At 37.0% G+C, this 19410-nt stretch overlaps 1 protein-coding gene across 4 annotated transcripts in view; it reads left to right on the top strand.

Annotated features, from left to right (window-relative positions):
* DLG5 (discs large MAGUK scaffold protein 5) overlaps positions 1–19410 on the top strand; it is a 111118-nt gene that overhangs the window by 83943 nt on the left and 7765 nt on the right. For 2 of the 4 annotated variants that reach the window (XM_086466694.1, XM_086466693.1), the window contains 13 exons: positions 200–292; positions 1193–2212; positions 5712–5850; positions 7706–7850; positions 8348–8469; positions 9545–9634; positions 10902–11070; positions 14652–14814; positions 15714–15847; positions 16430–16594; positions 16960–17143; positions 18743–18891; positions 19193–19363. In XM_086466694.1, the coding sequence (XP_086322820.1) occupies positions 200–292; positions 1193–2212; positions 5712–5850; positions 7706–7850; positions 8348–8469; positions 9545–9634; positions 10902–11070; positions 14652–14814; positions 15714–15847; positions 16430–16594; positions 16960–17143; positions 18743–18891; positions 19193–19363 (2744 nt within the window). Of the gene's footprint in view, positions 1–199; positions 293–1192; positions 2213–5711; positions 5851–7702; positions 7851–8347; positions 8470–9544; positions 9635–10901; positions 11071–13914; positions 13993–14651; positions 14815–15713; positions 15848–16429; positions 16595–16959; positions 17144–18742; positions 18892–19192; positions 19364–19410 lie in introns of all 4 variants that reach the window. The other 2 variants (XM_086466691.1, XM_086466692.1) reach the window with 2 other exon arrangements.

Below are 19410 nucleotides of genomic sequence, written 5' to 3'. Positions count from 1 at the left end.
AATAACAAAATCGTAGTTAGGAGGCTTGGGTTTTTTTAGTGGAGAATGGAAAAAAAAACAACCACAGGACAAAGTCAACCAGACATCAGTCATGTATGCATGTAAAACTAGTGTTTTCCCTGTCTAAGAGAGGCTACCTTAAGATGTTCCCTACCTGCTACCTTTGATTTATCGATGTCTTGTGGTTTTTTGTGTGTAGATCAATGGCATTGCACTAGATAATAAGTCAGTTACTGAATGTGAAGCTTTGCTACGAAACTGTAGGGATTCCCTCACCCTGTCACTGATGAAGGTGAGTAGGAGAAGCTAAATTTGCAGAATTTTATTGAATTTATATAGAATTATTTTAGTTGTTCAGGGAAGAGTATATGAAAGAAATTAATATATCCTCATGGGAAGGTCTCTGCTAAAAATAAGACCATCTGGATGCATTTCACTGGTGGTACGCTCACTCCACAGTTTTTCCAAAGTAATGCTGTTGTGGCATCTGGTAGAAAATTAAACTTATTTATTGCTCTTACTTCTTTCCCATTTGTTTGCTGGTCACATGAAATGATTCCTGGCCCATTTGCTTCTTTCTTCTTGGTTTCTGCTTCAGAGCTGCAGCAGTTTTGTACATGAAAGATAAACTGCCTCCTGACTACAGAAAGGTTTGCTTTTAGTCAGGAGGGAGCTGTGCGGAAAACTGAACTCTGTCTATCATGAGGATTAAGTACAAGGCTTTCTTTTTCAGGCTTACTGCTATAAAAATATTACTATTTTGCTTATTAAGTTTAGAATCCCATTATGCTGGGACTGTTAGATGGGCTTTGTGAGTGATAATTCCAGCTCCAGAGAGCTTGAGGTTTTAAGAAGGTAAAAAGATGAAATGTTTGAGGGGAAATGGGCAATGAAAGATGACTCACTAGCATCACTTGCGAGGTAGAAGTAGAATGCAGGTACCTTCAATGTCAGTTCAATGCTTCTGCCCTTCTGGAATCAGTCTGAAAATGTTTCAAAAAATTTCTAGATTAATTTTATCTGATGTTCTGTGCTTTGAATCTGTAAGATTTTATTAAACCTTTCCCAACTGTAGCTGTGCATGTCTTGGTGTATATTCATGTATAGGTAAATCAAGGAGGCTAGAATATACCTTATACTGAACAGAAATCAGCCATAATAATAAGGTGATCATATGTGGTTTTTGTTTTAGGTTTTTCCTCAGAGTTCATCTTGGAGTGGTCAAAATATTTTTGAAAATCTGAAAGATTCAGAAAAAATATCAAACTGTAGGGTTCACGTGTCAGAGATACAAGCCCAAAATAAAAGAAACCTGAAACTCAACAGCTCAACTCAGACTGACATTTTCAATCCAGACATCATGGATGGCAAGAAGGTCCAGAGTGATCAGGGCAGCAGTTCATTTTGTGATCACAAACCTTTCTCTAGTAACACGTTACGAGTGGACTCTCATAGGAACACAGTACACAGTTGCCACAGTAATTCAGAACACAGTCTCAGCTCCTTCAGCCCAGAGACATATGGGAACCAAGGGTATGGAGCTGTTGGCTTGGACAGCAGGAGGCTGCCTTATGAACCTACAGGAGCTGACTGTATGATGGTTGAGACCGCATTTGACAAAGGACATGGAGCCAAGCATAGTGGTGGTACCTGGCCAAAAGTCATGGTTAATATCTCAACAACAGAAACAGAGAAGTTCTCTGTGTACAAAAAGCCAAAACAAAGGAAATCTATCTTTGACCCTGATACTTTCAAAAGACCACCAACTCCTCCTAAACTGGAGTACCTTTCCCCTAATCAGGTGACAGGCCATTCACTTCAACCACCAAAAGCTGAAGTGGCTTCAACTCCTCCAACTCCTCCTAAGAGAAGTGACTCTATCAAATTTAAACATAAACAGCAGGCAAGCTCTGCATCAGAGTCTACAGTAACAACTGGATCACCACCCACCAGCCCAGCCACTGCCCAAGCGCCAGTTTCCTTGGCACTTAAACAGGACTCTGCTACTCTCAAGGGGCGCAGCAGGAATGTTGGGCATTATTATCGGGAGGAGGGAATTGACTGCACTCATCTCTCTTCAAGGAAATCCTGTGAAGATGACATTGGCTTTCAAAGAGTTGAAGAGCCAGAGATTAAAAGACCAAGGCCAAAATCAGCTCCTGCTCTGAGGCATAAAATAACCCCTATGCCCATTCCTAATCCTGCGCTTCAGGTAGAAGCTTGGTGTATTGAAGCACAAAACTAGAAAAAGTGCATTTTCAGCATGGTTTGTGGGTGCCCTGTTACATGCCATAACAGGAGAAGCATAGCCTGTTCTCAAAATCCAGGTCCCCTGAGAAGCAACCCCAGATTCAGTTGGCACTTTGCAGTATCACAAAGTACAGAACCAATTCATGGAGTTGCAGTATTTAACAGGCAGTGATGGATGCTAAACAGAATTATAGGCTTCTGCTTAGCAGCCTCATCTTGGGCTTTTACACTGCTTGTTGGAAGATAGGGGCTCGCTCTTGTACATTTTCAACAACCTGAAAAAAATTCAAAGATGCAGCTTTAGAAAAGCTGAAAATAGGACCTCCTAAGCTTTACAAAAGTCAGATTGGTTGCCCAGCTCACTGTACAAATTAATGGAAAAAGGTGTACCCCATTCACAGTGGTGTTTTTTGTAAGTCTTTCTATGTGTCTAAATAATTTTGTAAATCTAATCCGAAATTCATAGCGTGTTAGGCACATTACACTGTAAAGATGGACTGTTTATAAGAATATCGTTTAGTAATACAGTTCAAAATAAGAGTATAATTTGTTAGAATAAACAACCCTGCTGTGGAGTTATGGGTCATGTCTTGCCAGAGTAGGTGGAAGAAAAATTTTGTGGTCTAGTAAGAAGAACCTATTTAGATGACTATATTATATAAAGTGGCATAATCAATAATGTAGTTTAAGGTCTACCATCTCAGATTTGCTCAGGTGGCAGATACAGATCTCCGCCCCCCCACCCCCAATCTGAAGTTTCAAAAAGTGTTATTTTTGCTTGTATATAATCACATCACAGTGACTTAGAACATCATATTCTTTGCCCATACGTTTTTATACCTGGATAATCCTACCCTATTCATGGAGTTTTAGAAGCAATACAGACAGCAGAGCTGAACTGGAAGTAGTGCAAGGTTTGGAGCCATATTTTGCAAAATCACTGGTATAAGAGAACAGCTGGCAGTTTTGTTTCTCTTTTTTTGGCTGCTTCCGTTGTATTCCTTCCACATTGCATAACATTTTTTGGAGAGATTTAGGCCTTTTTTTATAGAAATATCCAGCAAATTCTGCATTATTGTCATGGTTTAACCCCAGCCAGCAGTTAAGCACCATGTAGCCACTCTTTCACTCTGCCACAGCGGGATGGGGGAAAAGAATTGGAAGGTTAAAAGTGAGAACTCATGGATTGAGTTAAAAACTGTTTAATAATTGAAATAAACTAATAATGAAGATTAATAATAGTGAAAATAATAATTAAAAATTGTGATGAAAATGAAGATAATAAAGAGAGATAAATAAAACCCAAGAAAGATAAGTGATGAAAATGAAAACAGTTGCTCACCACCACCCAACTGATGCCCAGCCAGTCCCTGAGCAGCGTCTCCCCGGCCAACGTTCCCTCTAGTTTTGTTGCTGAGCATGACATTTTATGGTATGGAATAGCCCTTTGGTCAGTTGGGGTCAACTGTCCCGGCTGCGTCCCCTCCCAACTGCATGTGCACTCCCAGCCTCCTTGCCTTGACTTTGTAATGAAAACATCCCTGTGTTATCAACACTGTTTCCAGCACAAATCCAAAACATTGCCCCATACTAGCTATTGTGAAGAAAATTAACTATCAGCCAAAACCAGCACAGAAAATTACAGAAAAGCATAAGGGTTTAATTTTGTAGATGAAATCAGCAGATTTATTCTGAACAGGTCTGAAGAGCAGTATGGCTAAGAGAAAGGTCACAGTTTTTCATCAAGAACTGCACTGCAAGAAGTGAAGGATGGCGTATTGTAATGTCATCTTTTGGCACATACATAACAACAAAACAAGATCAAGCTATTGAACACATTTGAATATGGGGTGTTTGCTTTACATAGAATATCAGGTTGATCCATTAGCATTGATAGTCCCATGCTTCATTATAGTGCATTGTTGTGAGCATATACACTGTCCTGGTTATAATTGTAGTAATATTTCTATAGCGAGTGAGGAGTTTCCAACTGTGACAAGAACCCATGTAGGTGGGGACTTAGACCTAAGACACTTGTTACCTGGAACAGGGGGGGTGGTTTTGGCACTCACTATTTAAGAGACCAGAAAGGATAGACAAGGACATATTACGGTTGGTTCTACATACTGCCTGAGTGATATTGCAGATATTATATAGGCGTTGGTTCAAGGTGAAGAAGCAAATTGCATAATAGATTTATGAAGTATAACTTGTTTTTTAAGATTACTTGATATGTGAGTTAATTTATGTTTCTAGGGTTAAATTACAATTAGGATCTTTGATTCTTTTTTTTCCTCCCCTTAATTTCTCCCCCATCCTTCCAGAAAATAGAGCTTTGTAACTGTAAAGCAGTTACAAACTGGAGAGCAGAAGTGATAGTGTGCCTTGAAATGTGGATGCTATTCGCTCTGGAAATTTCTTTCGCATGGAATTGTCTTTGTGCATTACAACCTTATCAGGCTGTGTGACAGTAGTGTCCTATCTGTATCTGTTCATTCCTGAAGAGGTGTTTATAATATTAAAAATATGTATATAGAACATGCAATGTAGTTGAATTTGTAGCCATATGGGTGTTATCAATTTCCTTAGTTGTGTATATACACAGTTAAGTTTGTGTACTTTGATATGTTGATAAATTTAAGAGAACTTTCATCTCCAAGTAGTGAGTGGTACAGTTACTCATACACCTGTGGTAGTGATCAAGTACTGGTTCTAAGAAGGTACCTCTGCATTTTAGAGTCTTTGTACTCTCAGTAACTCTTCATTTAATTAGAATACTGCTATCATAAAAACTGTAAGTACCTTTTCAGTAATTATTTTTCACTTACTACATAATTCAGTCTCATCTTTTGTGTTCTACATTTCAAGTATGTAACCTCTGCATGCTGAGCCCTGAACTTGCAGCTTTCTAGCATCACTGTCAGTATCTGAGCTATTCTTATGTTTCTTAACTCACCAGTGTCTACTCATTATGAACAGCAGTTGTAGTGGTTCCAAAACCTGAATTGCTCAGTTGAAGAGATATTTTCACATATCTGGAAAAAAACAGTCTTAGAGGAAAACACTTTCTGGCTTGTTAGCCAGGTCTGCTCTAGGAAACACTTGTGATAGTGGCTGAAGTAACAGCTGAAATGCCCTGATTAAGCATTATTTTAAAGGAGAAATGTAACTAAATGCTGGATGTTTTATTGTGAAGAAAAATATATCAGTTAAGTTCCAAACATTGGCCTAAAAAGATTACAAAATAATAAAAAGGAATAACAGAGCAGGATGGAGGAAGAAGGGGTAGAACTGAATAGCATCATTCAAAGATAAAGGTGTAACAAGCACGGTGATGGCAAGCATGTTCTGGAACAGTTACTAGAAAGTTAGAAGTTGCTTACTGCCTACGAAGTTTGACTGTCTTATTTTTTTCTTCTGGATTTCAAACTTCCTTTAATCAAATTTCTGTGGTTTTGTAGGTGCAGAAGTATGCTCCAGCTAGTGAGGAGCATCTGTCTCCAGAACTACAGGAATGGTCACCATATTCACCAAAACGGTCTGCTAGGCACAGTGATGGCTTTGTGCCTGCCGCCTTATATGCTGATGGCATGTCAGCAGGTGAGTGACAGAACTCGTAGTTACTTTCTAGGAAGGCCCCAAGGAATTTGCCCTTATTGAGGATTAGTCATGATAAGCGTAGAACAAATGTTGACTCACAAAACATATTTCCATGATCTGTTGTAATCTCAGTGTGGTCTGCTCAGCTTTTGGACTGTAAAGAAGTGAAACCTGTTTAAGCTCTGTGAAGGAAACTGAGCAACTTCTGGCTGAAGGACTTGTGTTTCATCAATTTCTGTGCAGAAGAGTTTTGAATGAATTGGTGGTGAACAAGGTGTAGCCTATGCATTAGAGAGACAAGTATGATTTTGAATATTTTTGAAAACAAACAGTAAATGGAGGTGTCCCAAGCTTTAGCTGCTTAACTTCTGAAATACTTCCAAAGAAAAAGATCTGATGTTCAGAAAGTGCAGCCACACTAAGTTCTGCCTATCGGAATCAAATACTTGGAGTATCTCAAGTTGAGTGTCCAAACTGGTTATGATATTAATCTAAATTAAAAATTAAATGCTTGAGATACTAAGCTGCTGAAGAGGGGACTAAATTGAGATGCTAAGCTGCTGAGGAGGGGACTCACAAGAAATTCACAGAGAAATCAATATAATTAGGTAGAACAGGAAACAGCATGTTGTCTCGATTGATCAAACAGTTGTTGGTTTAGAAGTTCGGGTTAGCAGGTTTTAAATTGGCACTGACTAAATGGAGTGCTTCAGGAGCTAGTTAGGGTATCGTATGCTAGTTGCTTTGAACTGGGTGAGAAGCATTTGGTAAACTTGTTGCCAGATGGATTGTTCAGTCTTTAGTGTAGTTACCTTCAGCAGTTGCATACAAAACTTGATTGTCAAATCCAGATGATACTGGTTTTTATGAGTTTACTCTCAATTCTTTGTGAAGCCCTCCGCTCCTACACGCTCTAGAAATTATGTAAGACTTTCTTCTCACTGGAGACCATGAAGGAAGTAATGACTTGTGTATCTGGAACAATGGACAGTTTCAAACCCTGTTGTCCCAATCAATTTTCAGAATGTAAAGATGTGCTCAAGAGTAGCTCAGATGAAAGAAGATTTTGATTTCTTTTACTCTTTCTCTCTCTTTCTTTTAGTGATAGTAGAAAAAGTATTAAAAGGTATTATTTCTAACTAAAAGCTTTATCTTTTCATGATAGCTTTGCATAATAAATCAAACCTACATTAGAAAACGTGATCGTACATCTTGAAATGTGAACAAATTTTTGCTATTGTATTCTATGCTGCCAGCATATTTAAGAGGAAATTGATAAAATAGACTTTGACTGAGTACTGAAGGATGAGTGTACTTAAAAGAATGGCTTAAGTAATAAGTTTCATAAATAAGTATTGAAATACTTTTTTTTAAAGTCATAGGATAGACTAGACTTGGGAGTCTTTGAGGCAACAAAAGAGGAACAAGAGTAATTTAAGCTGCAATCAGTTCAAATATCAAATAAAAATGTGTGTTCCTGTCAGATGACTGTTCAGAGAAAATGCAAAGTTTTTGTTGCTGTATAAAAAAGTTTGGTGCATGAGAAAATCCTCCAGTTACCAGTGCATATTAAAATGACATACTGTGAATTACTTAATTTTTGGTGATATAATCCACTTTATTACTGACTTATTACAAAACTATAAACTACATTTTAAATATGCTTGTACTTCTTAAAAGGTGTGACATGGTGCTTAATAATGTATTTGTCTGTATCATAATAATTTTTCTTTATGGATTCATGCTCATTCATGCAAATGTGATACATAATTATACAAATATTTAAATATATTTTAAATCTGTAGTTTATATGCTAATAATGTTGAAAAGAACATGTTTTTATCATCTTAAGCAGGTACGGTACCACGAAGCTTAGCACCATGCCCTGCAGTAACTGCAGTCATGAGAAATCCAGTCTATACTGCCTGGAGCCATAGAGTTCACACCAGCAATTGCCCATCAGTTGCCAGCCAAGTATGCCATCAGCATCTGCATCCCAGGTGTGGTGAAATTTCTATGTCGTTAAATTTTTGTTTTCATTAGGATGAAGTTGTTTCTGGTAGCTGTTTTATACAGTGCAGAGTGAAGCATGCAGCTGTTGTGTGTTGTTTTGACCCAGGAATCTCAAAACCATTATTGCATAGAAGTGATGTGCTGGTTGCTTTCATGTATTTCAGTAACTGATGGATTAGGTTTTCCTCTGCTCCACTGGCTGATATTGACAATTTTTTTTTTATGAACTAATTTTAATTCTTTTTTCTTGTTCTTGCCAAAACAAATAAAGCCTTCCGCTTTTTTTATGGCACTTTAGGCCATTTTTCCTCACTTGTCTTAATTCATAAAATGATGGGACAACTGGGAAGTGGGAAGGAGAGGAGCATTCATTGTATTCAGTAAATCAGGGATAACCAACAATTTTTATTGGCCAGTTTGCTATTTGGTGAGGTTCTTTGTCCAGTTCTAACTGTTGCCCTATTCTCCTTTTCTTTTGATGTAGTTCCCAGCATCAAGGTCGCCTGAGTTTGGACCTAAGTCATAAACACTCCAATGACTACTCTGAAAATTCACGTACAAGAGCATCTCATGGCTCAAATTCGTTACCATCCAGCGCAAGACTTGGTAACTAGCTTTACTAATTTATTTCCTATGGGACTTCTCCTATGGGACTTCTATATGTTGGAGACAAACAATAAATGAAAAAATCCTTAAGTACATGTATTATGGGATTGTCATAACAAGCAATGCCTAAAGGCTTCCTGTGTTCCTTTGCTTCATTTTTTTGTTGTTTTATGACTGAAGGTGTTCCCTGGACGTAGCAGTGTATAATTCATTCTTTAGTCCCTTTAGAATGCTCTCTGTGTGTGTAAGTGTGAGTGATTCTCCTTTCCTTGCCTGTTACTGTTTGAAAGTAGCCTTATGAAGATGGGAGGCCCAGCCAAAGTATTTTTGAGGTTTGGTGAGGTGGAGAGAAGAAGAGAAAAGGAGAGAGCCCCCAGAACAAAAAATTAAGGATGGTTAATGGCCTAATGTAAATTGTATTGCTGGAAGATGAGTTACACTTACTTACTTGATTGACATGTTAGGATTGTTTATGCCTATCCTAGTAATACCAAAGCAAATGAATGCTTTGTAGCAATGACATTTTAACTTTTTAGAATTTTAAAAATTTTCCATTAGGTAATAACTTTTTTGTGCATGTTTCTGTTCCTGTATTCCATCAATGACTGGCAGTTGCATCTGAATAGAGTATGGCAGCTTTGTAACCACAGCAAAAAATGGCATGACAGTTTGCAACCAGTGTCAAAAAAATATGTATTCATCCAAGCAGAATGTAATCAGGATATTTTAAATGTATTTGGGAAGTTCCATGGATTCTTAGTAAACAAAGATGTTAGATTCTCTTTTGGATGTCAAGTTAAGTTTGATTGAAAAATACCAAAAATATTTTCATACAAGAGTGAGCAGTGTATATACTGTATAGCTGCACTGTGCTCTGTTTATACTGACTGTGTAATCAAGACAATTTACGGGAAGTATGGCATATACAATATATACGAGGGTAATCATCAAGGCTTGTGCATAAATTCAGAGGCTGTTTCAATGCTCATTGAAGTAGCAGCATTTAAATGTACTTTTTTGTTCAATGTAGTTGCTCTACTTTTGTCTTTGTAATGTTTTCTTGTTGTAAAACTAGGTTCTTCGAATAACTTGCAGTACAGAACAGAACGAATTAAGATCCCTTTAACACCAAGATATCCAAGGTCCATGATGGGCTCAGACAGAGGTGAATTATTTCATAAGTAATTTTAGTTGTACTATTTTCAGTATTACCAATTCAAAGCCTTTGCCGTTGTTAAATCAGGTTGCACCAAAATCTAAATATGACAGTTTTATTAAGGTTACAAAATTTGCATTTTGCCACAGAAAGGTAAAAAAAGAAGCTTTCTAATTAAAGTTCATTTTTCTGTTAGTTGACTCTAGGATGTGGCACACTAAGAAAAAGTGCATAAAAATGAAGTTAAGAATAAGCATTGATGTATGTTTTACAGTTGTAGTTTTCTATAGAATGATGTCTTAAAAGTTTTAACAGTGAGATGACCTGCATTATTTTTTTGATTCTTTAAGAATATTTATTTTACATATTATTGTATTAGCGATTGTAAATTATATTTTGGAATGCAGATAACATATTTTAGTATTTCACTCAAAATTGCTTGGTAGAAGTTATTTAAAGACACAATACAAATGCCAGCTGGTGTGCTGGAGAGCTGTAGAATGCAGAGTTTGATGACAGTAAATGGCAACTCTTTCCTGCCATCATTGCTCAAATGTTCTGTAGCCTTATTGAATTGTATGCAGTGGTTTTCCTAACTGGGCAAATACAATTCTTACAAATGGCTTTCATTTGTGATTAATGATTCGATTTATTTTCTGTAGTTTTTTCAGAGGAAGAAAACTGAATGTTTCTGTCAGGGCACTTGTTCAGTAAATTACTCTGGGAGGTTATAACCAGGGAAGAGATGCAAACGAAGTCTCATCAAGCTTGTTTGAAATTGCAGAGTTTTCCTGTCTCTGTGTATGAGTCGTGCTGGGGTTTTGTTGGTGTTTGCAGGTGTTTCGTAATGTTATCGCCTACCCAAAGGAAAGGGCTATACATAAATTATTTGAATATAAACCTACATATTAAATTTTTATTTTACTTCTCCTTTCCTGGTTTTTATTGTTTTTCTTGAACTTTGGATTGCTTAGTGTTTTCAGGCATGCATATGGTGTAGCTTGTCTGTAACCTCCTCTCCTTGTTGAGAATGGCAGTAGTTGTATGCACACTTACGAAGGACAGATTTAGCATGTAGTCATTAAGGACAGTAAGTTTCCACTGCCTGAAATTATTTACCTGGTCTCCCTAAGCTCCTTACATAGTTAATAGAGTGCTAGTGAACAAGTACCTCTTTCCTGTCTCAGATGTGTATGGTGTCTTTCAGTATGTCTGTGTAGCTTTCCAAACTATGACAGATGCAGAATACTAAAACTCAACTGTTGATTTTCCGTAGGCTCCTTGTCACACTCTGAATGTAGCAGTCCCAGCCTGATAACTCCTCCACAGTCACCTCTTAACTTGGAAACATCCTCCTTTGCCAGCAGCCAGTCTCAGAATTCTCTTTCTACATTACCTAGGATTTCCATTAGCCCAGTATCTATTGGAGAACGTAGAAAAGATAGGTAAGGTCCCTCTGTTATTTTCTTTTAATACAAATGTGTCTGAGGAAATTTTGTACATTTGTTCATTGGGCTGACAGGACTACGAACATTAAATTTAAATGGCAGATATGTAGGCACAGAGGTGCATCTCAGGTCCTGTTACTTAATGCTTTTATTTTCTTTTCAAAGTATGTAAGAGATCTTTGTGTAGATTTTTTTTTTTATTCAGAACAAAAGAGTAGATTTTTGAGTTTAGAAAATAAAGGAATTTCACAAGGCTTTTATTTCTTCCATGTTAGCTTAATGACTACACCAAATACGAGCAGTCTAAATTGGAATACACTCCATCAGCTGAACTACCTCAGATGCTTGTTTATGATAGACTTGTTCTGTGCTCTGGAAAGCTAAATAAAATTAAGACCTAGTAATATCTGATAGCTAAATATGAGGTGCCTTAGCATTGTAGAATATGTACTCTCACCACTGTGCCTTGATTCAGTTTAGCCAGATTACACGAGAAATTGAGGGCCTAACTCTGCAAGAATGTACCCATATGCACAGATGCAATTTTACTACTGTGACTGATCCCTTTGGCTGTACCTGGACAGCTGCTGGCAATAACGTTAAGTATATGTGTAGCTGCTTGCAGAATTTGAACCTGATATGATAGCTTTCTTAACAACATGAGCTTTGTGTTTTACCAACTTTCTGTATCTGATTATTAATATTTTCAGGATGCGTTGTTTGACATCTGATTTCATTTTATCATGATCTGGCTAGACTGAATATATGAGAAAGTTTACGTAAATTCAAAGCATTGAACAGTAAGACACAAATCTGAATCAAGCTTTTATTTACAGCAAGACAGCCAAATGCTATTCTGGCACTTATAAAGGAGCTATGATGTGTTGGAATAGGTTACGTTTATGAGGACTTCAAGACTCCTTTGTATTGCTTGATCTATGTAAAAGGACTGACCATAAAAAAGTGTGAATGATAAAGTAATAAGGATATTCTGTATTCTAAATTCTCTGATAATAATAAAATGTTATTCATAAAATGTTATATGAAACATGTCTCGTTTAAAGATCCAGTAAGTAAGTTATTGTAGTAACTCTAGAATGTATATGGTATACAAAGGATAGTGTTACTTTGACAGGGAATGTAAAGAGGTTTTTGTGAATTTTCATTCTTTCTTACTTCAGTGTGACTTTCGTACTATGTGGTCAATTTGTGTTCTCATATAAACGTTCCTCTGATTGTCACTTGCAAATTCAGTCAGAATTTCTTCTTTCACATGACTAAAGATGTATAATGTTCAGATGAAAAAGCTAGGGTTTTGACATCCCTATAACTTCATATCTCTGAGCACAAAATTAGTGTTGTAATCTCTGGGAAATAACCATTTCTGTTAATGTTGATAAGACAATTGAAATGCAGTCAAGTTTCTGCCCCTTTACTCTTGCTGTGCATATGTATAAACTGTAGTCTGAATTGATTTTCTAAAAAGAATATAATTCTAAGCTTTGTTTTGAATTGGATTTTTTATTTTTTAAAAAGCAAACCAGAAAACTAACAAACAAAACCAATTCTTAATTTAGGAAAGTAGCTAATTTAAGTCTATCCTAAGAAAATGTTTGAAAATGCCTAGATAGCATTTTAAATGGTTATTTGGTGTTACAATTCTTTCTGTTCCCCACAAAATAAAAGTAACTCGCTTGGTCTTTCCTCAGATAAAAATAAAAATAATACAGATGAAAAAAAAAAATCAATGTTTCTCTTATGTTGATTTTAATGTAAATGAAAATTAAAAGATTTGATCAATTAAGACTGTTTTTCTAATCAGTGTTTAGTGATTCTGACAGGCAGTGTGAATGTTATAAAGAGTGCACTTGATTTTAATAATAGTGCTTATCAAGTAAGACCTTTTTAATGTTATAATTCTGTTTTACTTTATTACTGATTCTCTACTACATGCATTACTAGTTGTCTTTCATTTTGTATTTACTAGAATTCTAAGATATGATCCTGTGTAATTGGTATGGGTTTGATTCTTTCTTATTCCAATCCGAAACAAACAAAATAATTTTAAAAATGCGTGTGGTAGATAGAAAAGCAGAAAGGTACAATAAATAAAGTTCAGAAAGATGTAGTTTTTAGTTTTTAATGAGAGGCTTCATATAACATCATGGTTTACATGCTCATAATGAGTAAAAAAAAAAAAGTCATTACTGGGTTATGGAGCTGCATTTGTATCAGCAGCCAGTTTTTGTAAGACTGTGACAATAAGCATAACTTATGAAATGATGTCCTCTTCCCTCTGCCCCCTGCCCCAAATTCTACTCTTTCCAAAGATACCTTTCCTCAGCCTGGCTCACATCGGTAGCAATGAGTGAAGTCCGGTTAACTCTGATCTCTGAAGAGCACAGTTAAACTAGCTTAAGCAGTTGGCACGATTTAGAGAATGTCTATGTGATAGAATGAAGTATTAGGAAAGGAAACATTCAAATCAATGCATGTCAAAAGGGGTATAACACTATTAAAATAAAAAAATACACCTGGTACCCAAGCTGTTTCATTCAGAACAAGCTCAACTATTAATATATTGTGATGCCTTTTGCTATGTAGACATCATTAAGTTTATAGTAATGTGAATCAGCACTTTTTAGGAGGCTATTTGTTTATACATACCATGAAGGGACCAGCCCTGTTTGTACAGGTGGATACATTCTATGGGGGGAGGAAAGGGGAATGTATCAGGGGTTTTGTTTGTATAGGCCATTCTCTTGTTATACTTATAGTGTCTTACTGCTGTGTGTCTTTTTCTAAGTGTTCCTGTCTTCTAAAATCTTCTACATCTTTCAGATATCTGTTCCGTAATAGGTCTTTTCTGAGAATCCCTGTGGCTCCTAGGCCTAGGTTCTCATCACTAAGGAGTTTGAGGTTGGCCTGATATAAGGTTGTCCTTCTCAAGCAGTATTGCGCACTTTGTGCTATTTTACATGTTTGGATAATTGCCCTAAGGAGAATTTGCATGGTAATTGTAATGCTACCATGCAAACTGCTGTCTTAATGGCTTGAGTTTGCAACTGCTTATTTTTCATTACTAATTTATGTTTCCCTGCATACAAATATGAAATCTAGTATTTGTGCATTGTTGTCCTTTAGTTTACCACCTTATTATTTATGTTGTTTATTTTCACTGGCAATAAAGACTCCCAGCATTTGAATTTGTAACATACCTTTCTGGAATATGGTTTGTAAATGACATATTATGTGCAGTGGTTCAAATACTTTTACATAATATGCATCGGAAGCTTATTTCCTATCAACTTCACCACCATGCTATTTATGATTCATATTTACCATAATGTTCTAGAGCCGTCATGTACCTGGTATACATTTACTTCTGCCACTGTACGTTGCATGGTGTTAAAGGAATGCATTTAAGACAGTTGACAGTAAATTTTTTTAAAGTAAATGTTTAAACCTATTTTTATTATTACAGTTCAGACAGATGTAAAGTATTGCATGTAACTTTGACATTGTGATGGTTCAAGTGCAATTTTGTCCAAATCAGTTTTAACTATCTCCTCTAAAAGGCCCTACATGGAAGAACCACGTCATGTTAAAGTGCAGAAGGGTTCTGAGCCACTAGGGATTTCCATTGTGAGCGGAGAAAATGGTGGAATATTTGTCTCTAAAGTAACAGGTGGGAGCATTGCCCATCAAGCTGGCCTTGAGTATGGTGATCAGTTACTAGAGGTAATTGTTTGCTTACTACTCCTATGGCATAATGAATCATATGACTCCAGCCGTAACTGCCTTCCCCAAAAGAGTATCTTGTGAAAGTTTGTGTGCTGTGAGATGTGGCAAAGGGTACTTCGTCTTGTAATATTCCAGTAATTGTGGTTGTTATGACTTTTTGTTAGACTTTATCATAAAATAATGTCTTTTGATGGTGGATCTGCGTTGCATCTTATATAGAAAAAATTAAATTCCAAGCTAGCTAGTTGTGGTATTTAAAACAATATAGTCCCAACACCATACTCTGCCTGTTAAGGTGAGTAAATATTCAAGCAGCTGGCTTGTACTGAGTTTCATGCTGCTGTTGCTGTGCTATATCCTTACCTGAGATACCTGGTTTAAAAAATACTCAGGTAGGCTTCAGTCATGTTTTTACCTACAGTGTTAGGTAAACATGTGGAGGAGCATTTTGTAAAGCACAGAGCTGCTGTGTAAATGTTAGATCTGGTCATGCTTGTGTATGTTAAAGCATCTTATGTTGCATAGTGTATGTATGATGCTGCAATGGACCTGAATGGATATGAATTTGTCTTTAAATCCTGAATTTATTCAGATCAGTGATCTGAACCAACTTGTATTTAATCAGTGATATCAAATCATAACACAGCTCAGAATACATAAGTCTTTAAAAAGATTTTTGAACTCATGATCAAGTTACCAATTGTTTTAAAATTACAGTGATTCCTTCCAATGAGTTAACTGTAGGAATCATTGTACAGCAGCATTTCCATCCTCCTATTTATCCCAGTGGAAATAAGTCAGCATTTAGACATTAAATTAATTAGGAGACCAAAAGAATGATTTTGCTCATTGCCATCTGAAAACTTGACATCCTGGTTTGTGCGTTTTTCCTATAGTTTAATGGAATAAATTTGAGAAATGCTACAGAGCAACAGGCTCGACTAATCATTGGACAGCAGTGTGACACCATTACTATTCTGGCTCAGTATAACCCACATATGTATCAGCTTGGCAATCATTCACGATCAAGGTAAGGCTGGCTAGACTTTGAGAAAACTACTCTCTGGTTGTGGTTATTTAGCTAGTAGATAACTTCTGTACAGATAATGTGTTTGCAAACAGTGACACGTTTATGCTGATAAAAGAAGTGTGATTGCTTAGAAAACTATTGTGTAAATATATCCTTGTTGAAAAGAAAAATGCTTGATGCACCTACTTTATTTTCTTTCTTATTTGGACATAATCCTTAGATACATTAAACTAAAACTAAAGATGACTTCTTCCTAGGATTTTGAGATTCGAGCCTTCAAATGGGTTTTAAATTTTTTTATGATTGGAATTTCCAAAAACTAATTAGAGAAGGCATATGACCCCATGAAATTATCCATCCCATTTTAATGCATGATCACACTTCAAAACTGAGCTTTATCTTTCTCTTAGACTTATGGTGAACATATGTTATTTGGCATGTTGTTTTGAGTTTTTTTCCTTACTTTATACTAGATTTACGGCCAAATTAAAAACTTTGTCTGCCTGGAAAATATTTGGCACTAGTGAAACACTAACCCACCAGTCTTTTTTCTTTTTTTCTTTTTTTTTTTTAATTTCTTAGTTCTCACCTAGAACCTGTGAGTAATCGTTCCACCCCTCAGGGCAGTGGAGCTGCAACACCTGACAATCATTCCGTAATCGATACTGTGAGTGAACAGGATGAAGGAACGATGACACCCCCCTCCAAACAAACCACACCAACTACAAGTCCCCGGAACTCCTTAAGGTAGAGAGTAAGATTTTTTTTGCCTTAAGGAAGTCCGGGTGGATGTGAAGGATATTAAAAACCAATATGTACTTCTGTGAATACTGTATCTTTGTCAGCAGACAAGTTAAGTGGACCCCAGGATAAAAGTACATGTTTTCAGACTGTTTTTGAAAGATGGGGTCTGCAAGAGGTGAAGAAAGTTTGCCACAAGACTGGTTTAGTTAAGAAGGTCTGCAAGGAACATTATGTTTGCCTTACAAGATGGTATCTGTAGCTGACCTATTCTGAATAATAATTACGTAAATATATATTCTTCAGATGACTAGTTGATTGTATGTAATGCAAGTTTTTAAAGTACATGTGTTATTTCTCACTGTCAAAAGGGGCCCTGTGGACACAAACAAAAGGACTGCTGAGCCTAGAACTGTTGTTGTTAAAAAGTCCCAAGTGGATCTTGGGATTCAGATATGTGGTGGAAACCTGTATGGAATATTTGTCTCAGATGTAGATGATGATAGCCCAGCAAAAGGACCTGATGGACTAGTCTTGGGTGACATGATACTTGAGGTAAGCTAATAAGAAAAGTCTGCAGCATACTGACAAAATTATAAAGAGGGAATTGTACAAAGAATTGTGCTGTCTTGCAATGGGACGTGTTCTGTGAATCTTGAGTTCCTGCCACAAAACCCAGATAAGAATGGTGAGAATACATAACCTTCATTCTGGCTGCAACACGTGAAGAGCTGGATGATGTGGACCTGGAGAACTACCACTGTTGAGAGTACAAGTTGCCCACAAGTTTGAAGGACTAATGTACTGATAGAAAATTCAGAGCTTCCAACCCCCCTTGCTTTCTAACACTCCTCACCGAGGTGGGAGGCCAGGTGCAGCTGGGTAAGAATTCAGAGATGAAAACTCGATAACAACAGTGTTATTAAGCAGGCATTCTTTATTGCAGCGCTGGGGACCATTCCACCATGAGTGCTCCAACGGGTTAGCAAAACACATCAGTTCATATACACAAAAATCTTACATATTCATCAGATTATGATTCCTGAGAAGGGCAGTCTTATGGTGATGAGTTCCCGGCATTCATAGACTTCCTCATGCTGTCCTCTAGTTGAGTCCTCCTTCGTGAGCACAAGCCAGGGCCCCTTTTCTGATGCAACCTTTTGTAACAATCAGTCATGTATTAGACATGTCTCCTTAACGTCTGGAGCTTTGTCTCCTTGATGTCTCCTTAATGTCTCCTTAATATCTAGTCATTTGTCTCCTTGATGTCAGGCAAGATGTTATCTATTTTATCAGCTTTGCTCAGCGAATAGCCGTCCTTGTGGGGGAAGGAAAACTCAAAAAAACAGAGGCAAGCGAAACTGAACAAAAATATGCGAGTAAAGCTTTTATGTGGCACAGTGAGGCCTTAGTCAGGGATTGTCAGGGTTTAGTTGTTTCAGTACTGTCCGCTTGGAATTAAAAACATCTGCTCTCTTCGTCTAAATAGGAAGCCTTGAATCCAATTGCTGTACACAGGAGAAAGACAAGGATATGAAAGAGACTACAAAACAGAGAACAGTATTGATCCTATCACTATGAAATTCTAATGAGAGTTTAAGGAAAGCTGTGCAATATGTCTTTGACTCTGCTTTCTGTATCTGAAGTGAGAATATTATCTACTTGGCAGGACTGTTATGGTGATAAACACATATGTATTTATGAGCTTTTCAGATACAACTAAGCATTGAGACTGTCTGAGCACTAAGGATTCTCCCATTATGCCTCTAGTATCCAGATGGAGATTGTGCTTTGTAATTGTGTTTCTGACTTGCCTCAGACCACGGTGCTTTCCCTAAAACTTTTAAATTCTTTCCAGTGTAAGTTTTATGATTCTCAGCTCACACTTGGAAAACTATTTAAAGAGGTGCAGGTGCTCTCTCATGCTGCATGTCTGCTGTGTTCATTTGAGTATTTTGTTTTCCCACCCCCATGTCTCAGTCTCCTGCTAGACATCTTAAGGTGCAAACTGTACTACAGTTAAGTGGAAAGATTTACTTGTAAATAGAGCCTGCCGGTGAGGAAAAACAAACTCATTTTCCATGGTTTTCAAGCTCACCTAATTCTGTTAAGATACAATGTCACACCTAAGAGTTTGTGGTTTGTGTTTTGCAGTATGGGTCCATTGATATGCGAAATAAAACAGCTGAGGAAGCTTATCTTGAAATGTTGAAGCCTGGAGAAAACATCAAAATAAAGACACAGTACAGAATAGAAGAGTTTAATAAGATAAAAGAGCTTCCTGGAGATGGATTCTATATCAGGTATTTGAGCGTGAGTGGTAATGACAGCATAAGGCTGTTAGGATAATATGCTGAACATCTTGAGATATAGTACATCAGTTTTGCCACATTTTTTAAATTCAAAGTTTAATAATTTATCCTAGCTAGTCTCTGACAGTGAGTACACGACCTGTAGCATAGTAAGTCTGCACGTTTTGCTGTAAACTTGTGTGCTCTTGGAATGTAGACCGTGCCACTAATCTGTTAACTTTTTTCAGAATAATGTCCTTCCCTTGAGTTGATGGAGATCAGTTGCAGAGCCTATTTATGTCTTCCTTTCCAGAGCACTTTATGACCGTCTGGCAGAGGTGGAGCAGGATTTAAGCTTTAAGAAAGATGACATTTTGTATGTTGATGACACTCTACCACAGGGAAACTTTGGTTGCTGGATGGCTTGGCAGCTAGATGAGAATGCTCAGAAGCTGGAAAGAGGACAGATTCCAAGTAAATATATGTGAGTGATCTCAGTTACAGTATTTATCTTGTAGTTTTTAAAAGTCT

This window comes from Leptosomus discolor, chromosome 6, assembly GCF_034619465.1.
Source record: "Leptosomus discolor isolate bLepDis1 chromosome 6, bLepDis1.hap2, whole genome shotgun sequence".
In the NCBI taxonomy this organism is placed as follows: Eukaryota; Metazoa; Chordata; class Aves; order Leptosomiformes; family Leptosomidae; genus Leptosomus; species Leptosomus discolor.
Note: the sequence above shows the minus strand (reverse complement) of the source record. Positions and strands in the feature narration are given on the sequence as shown.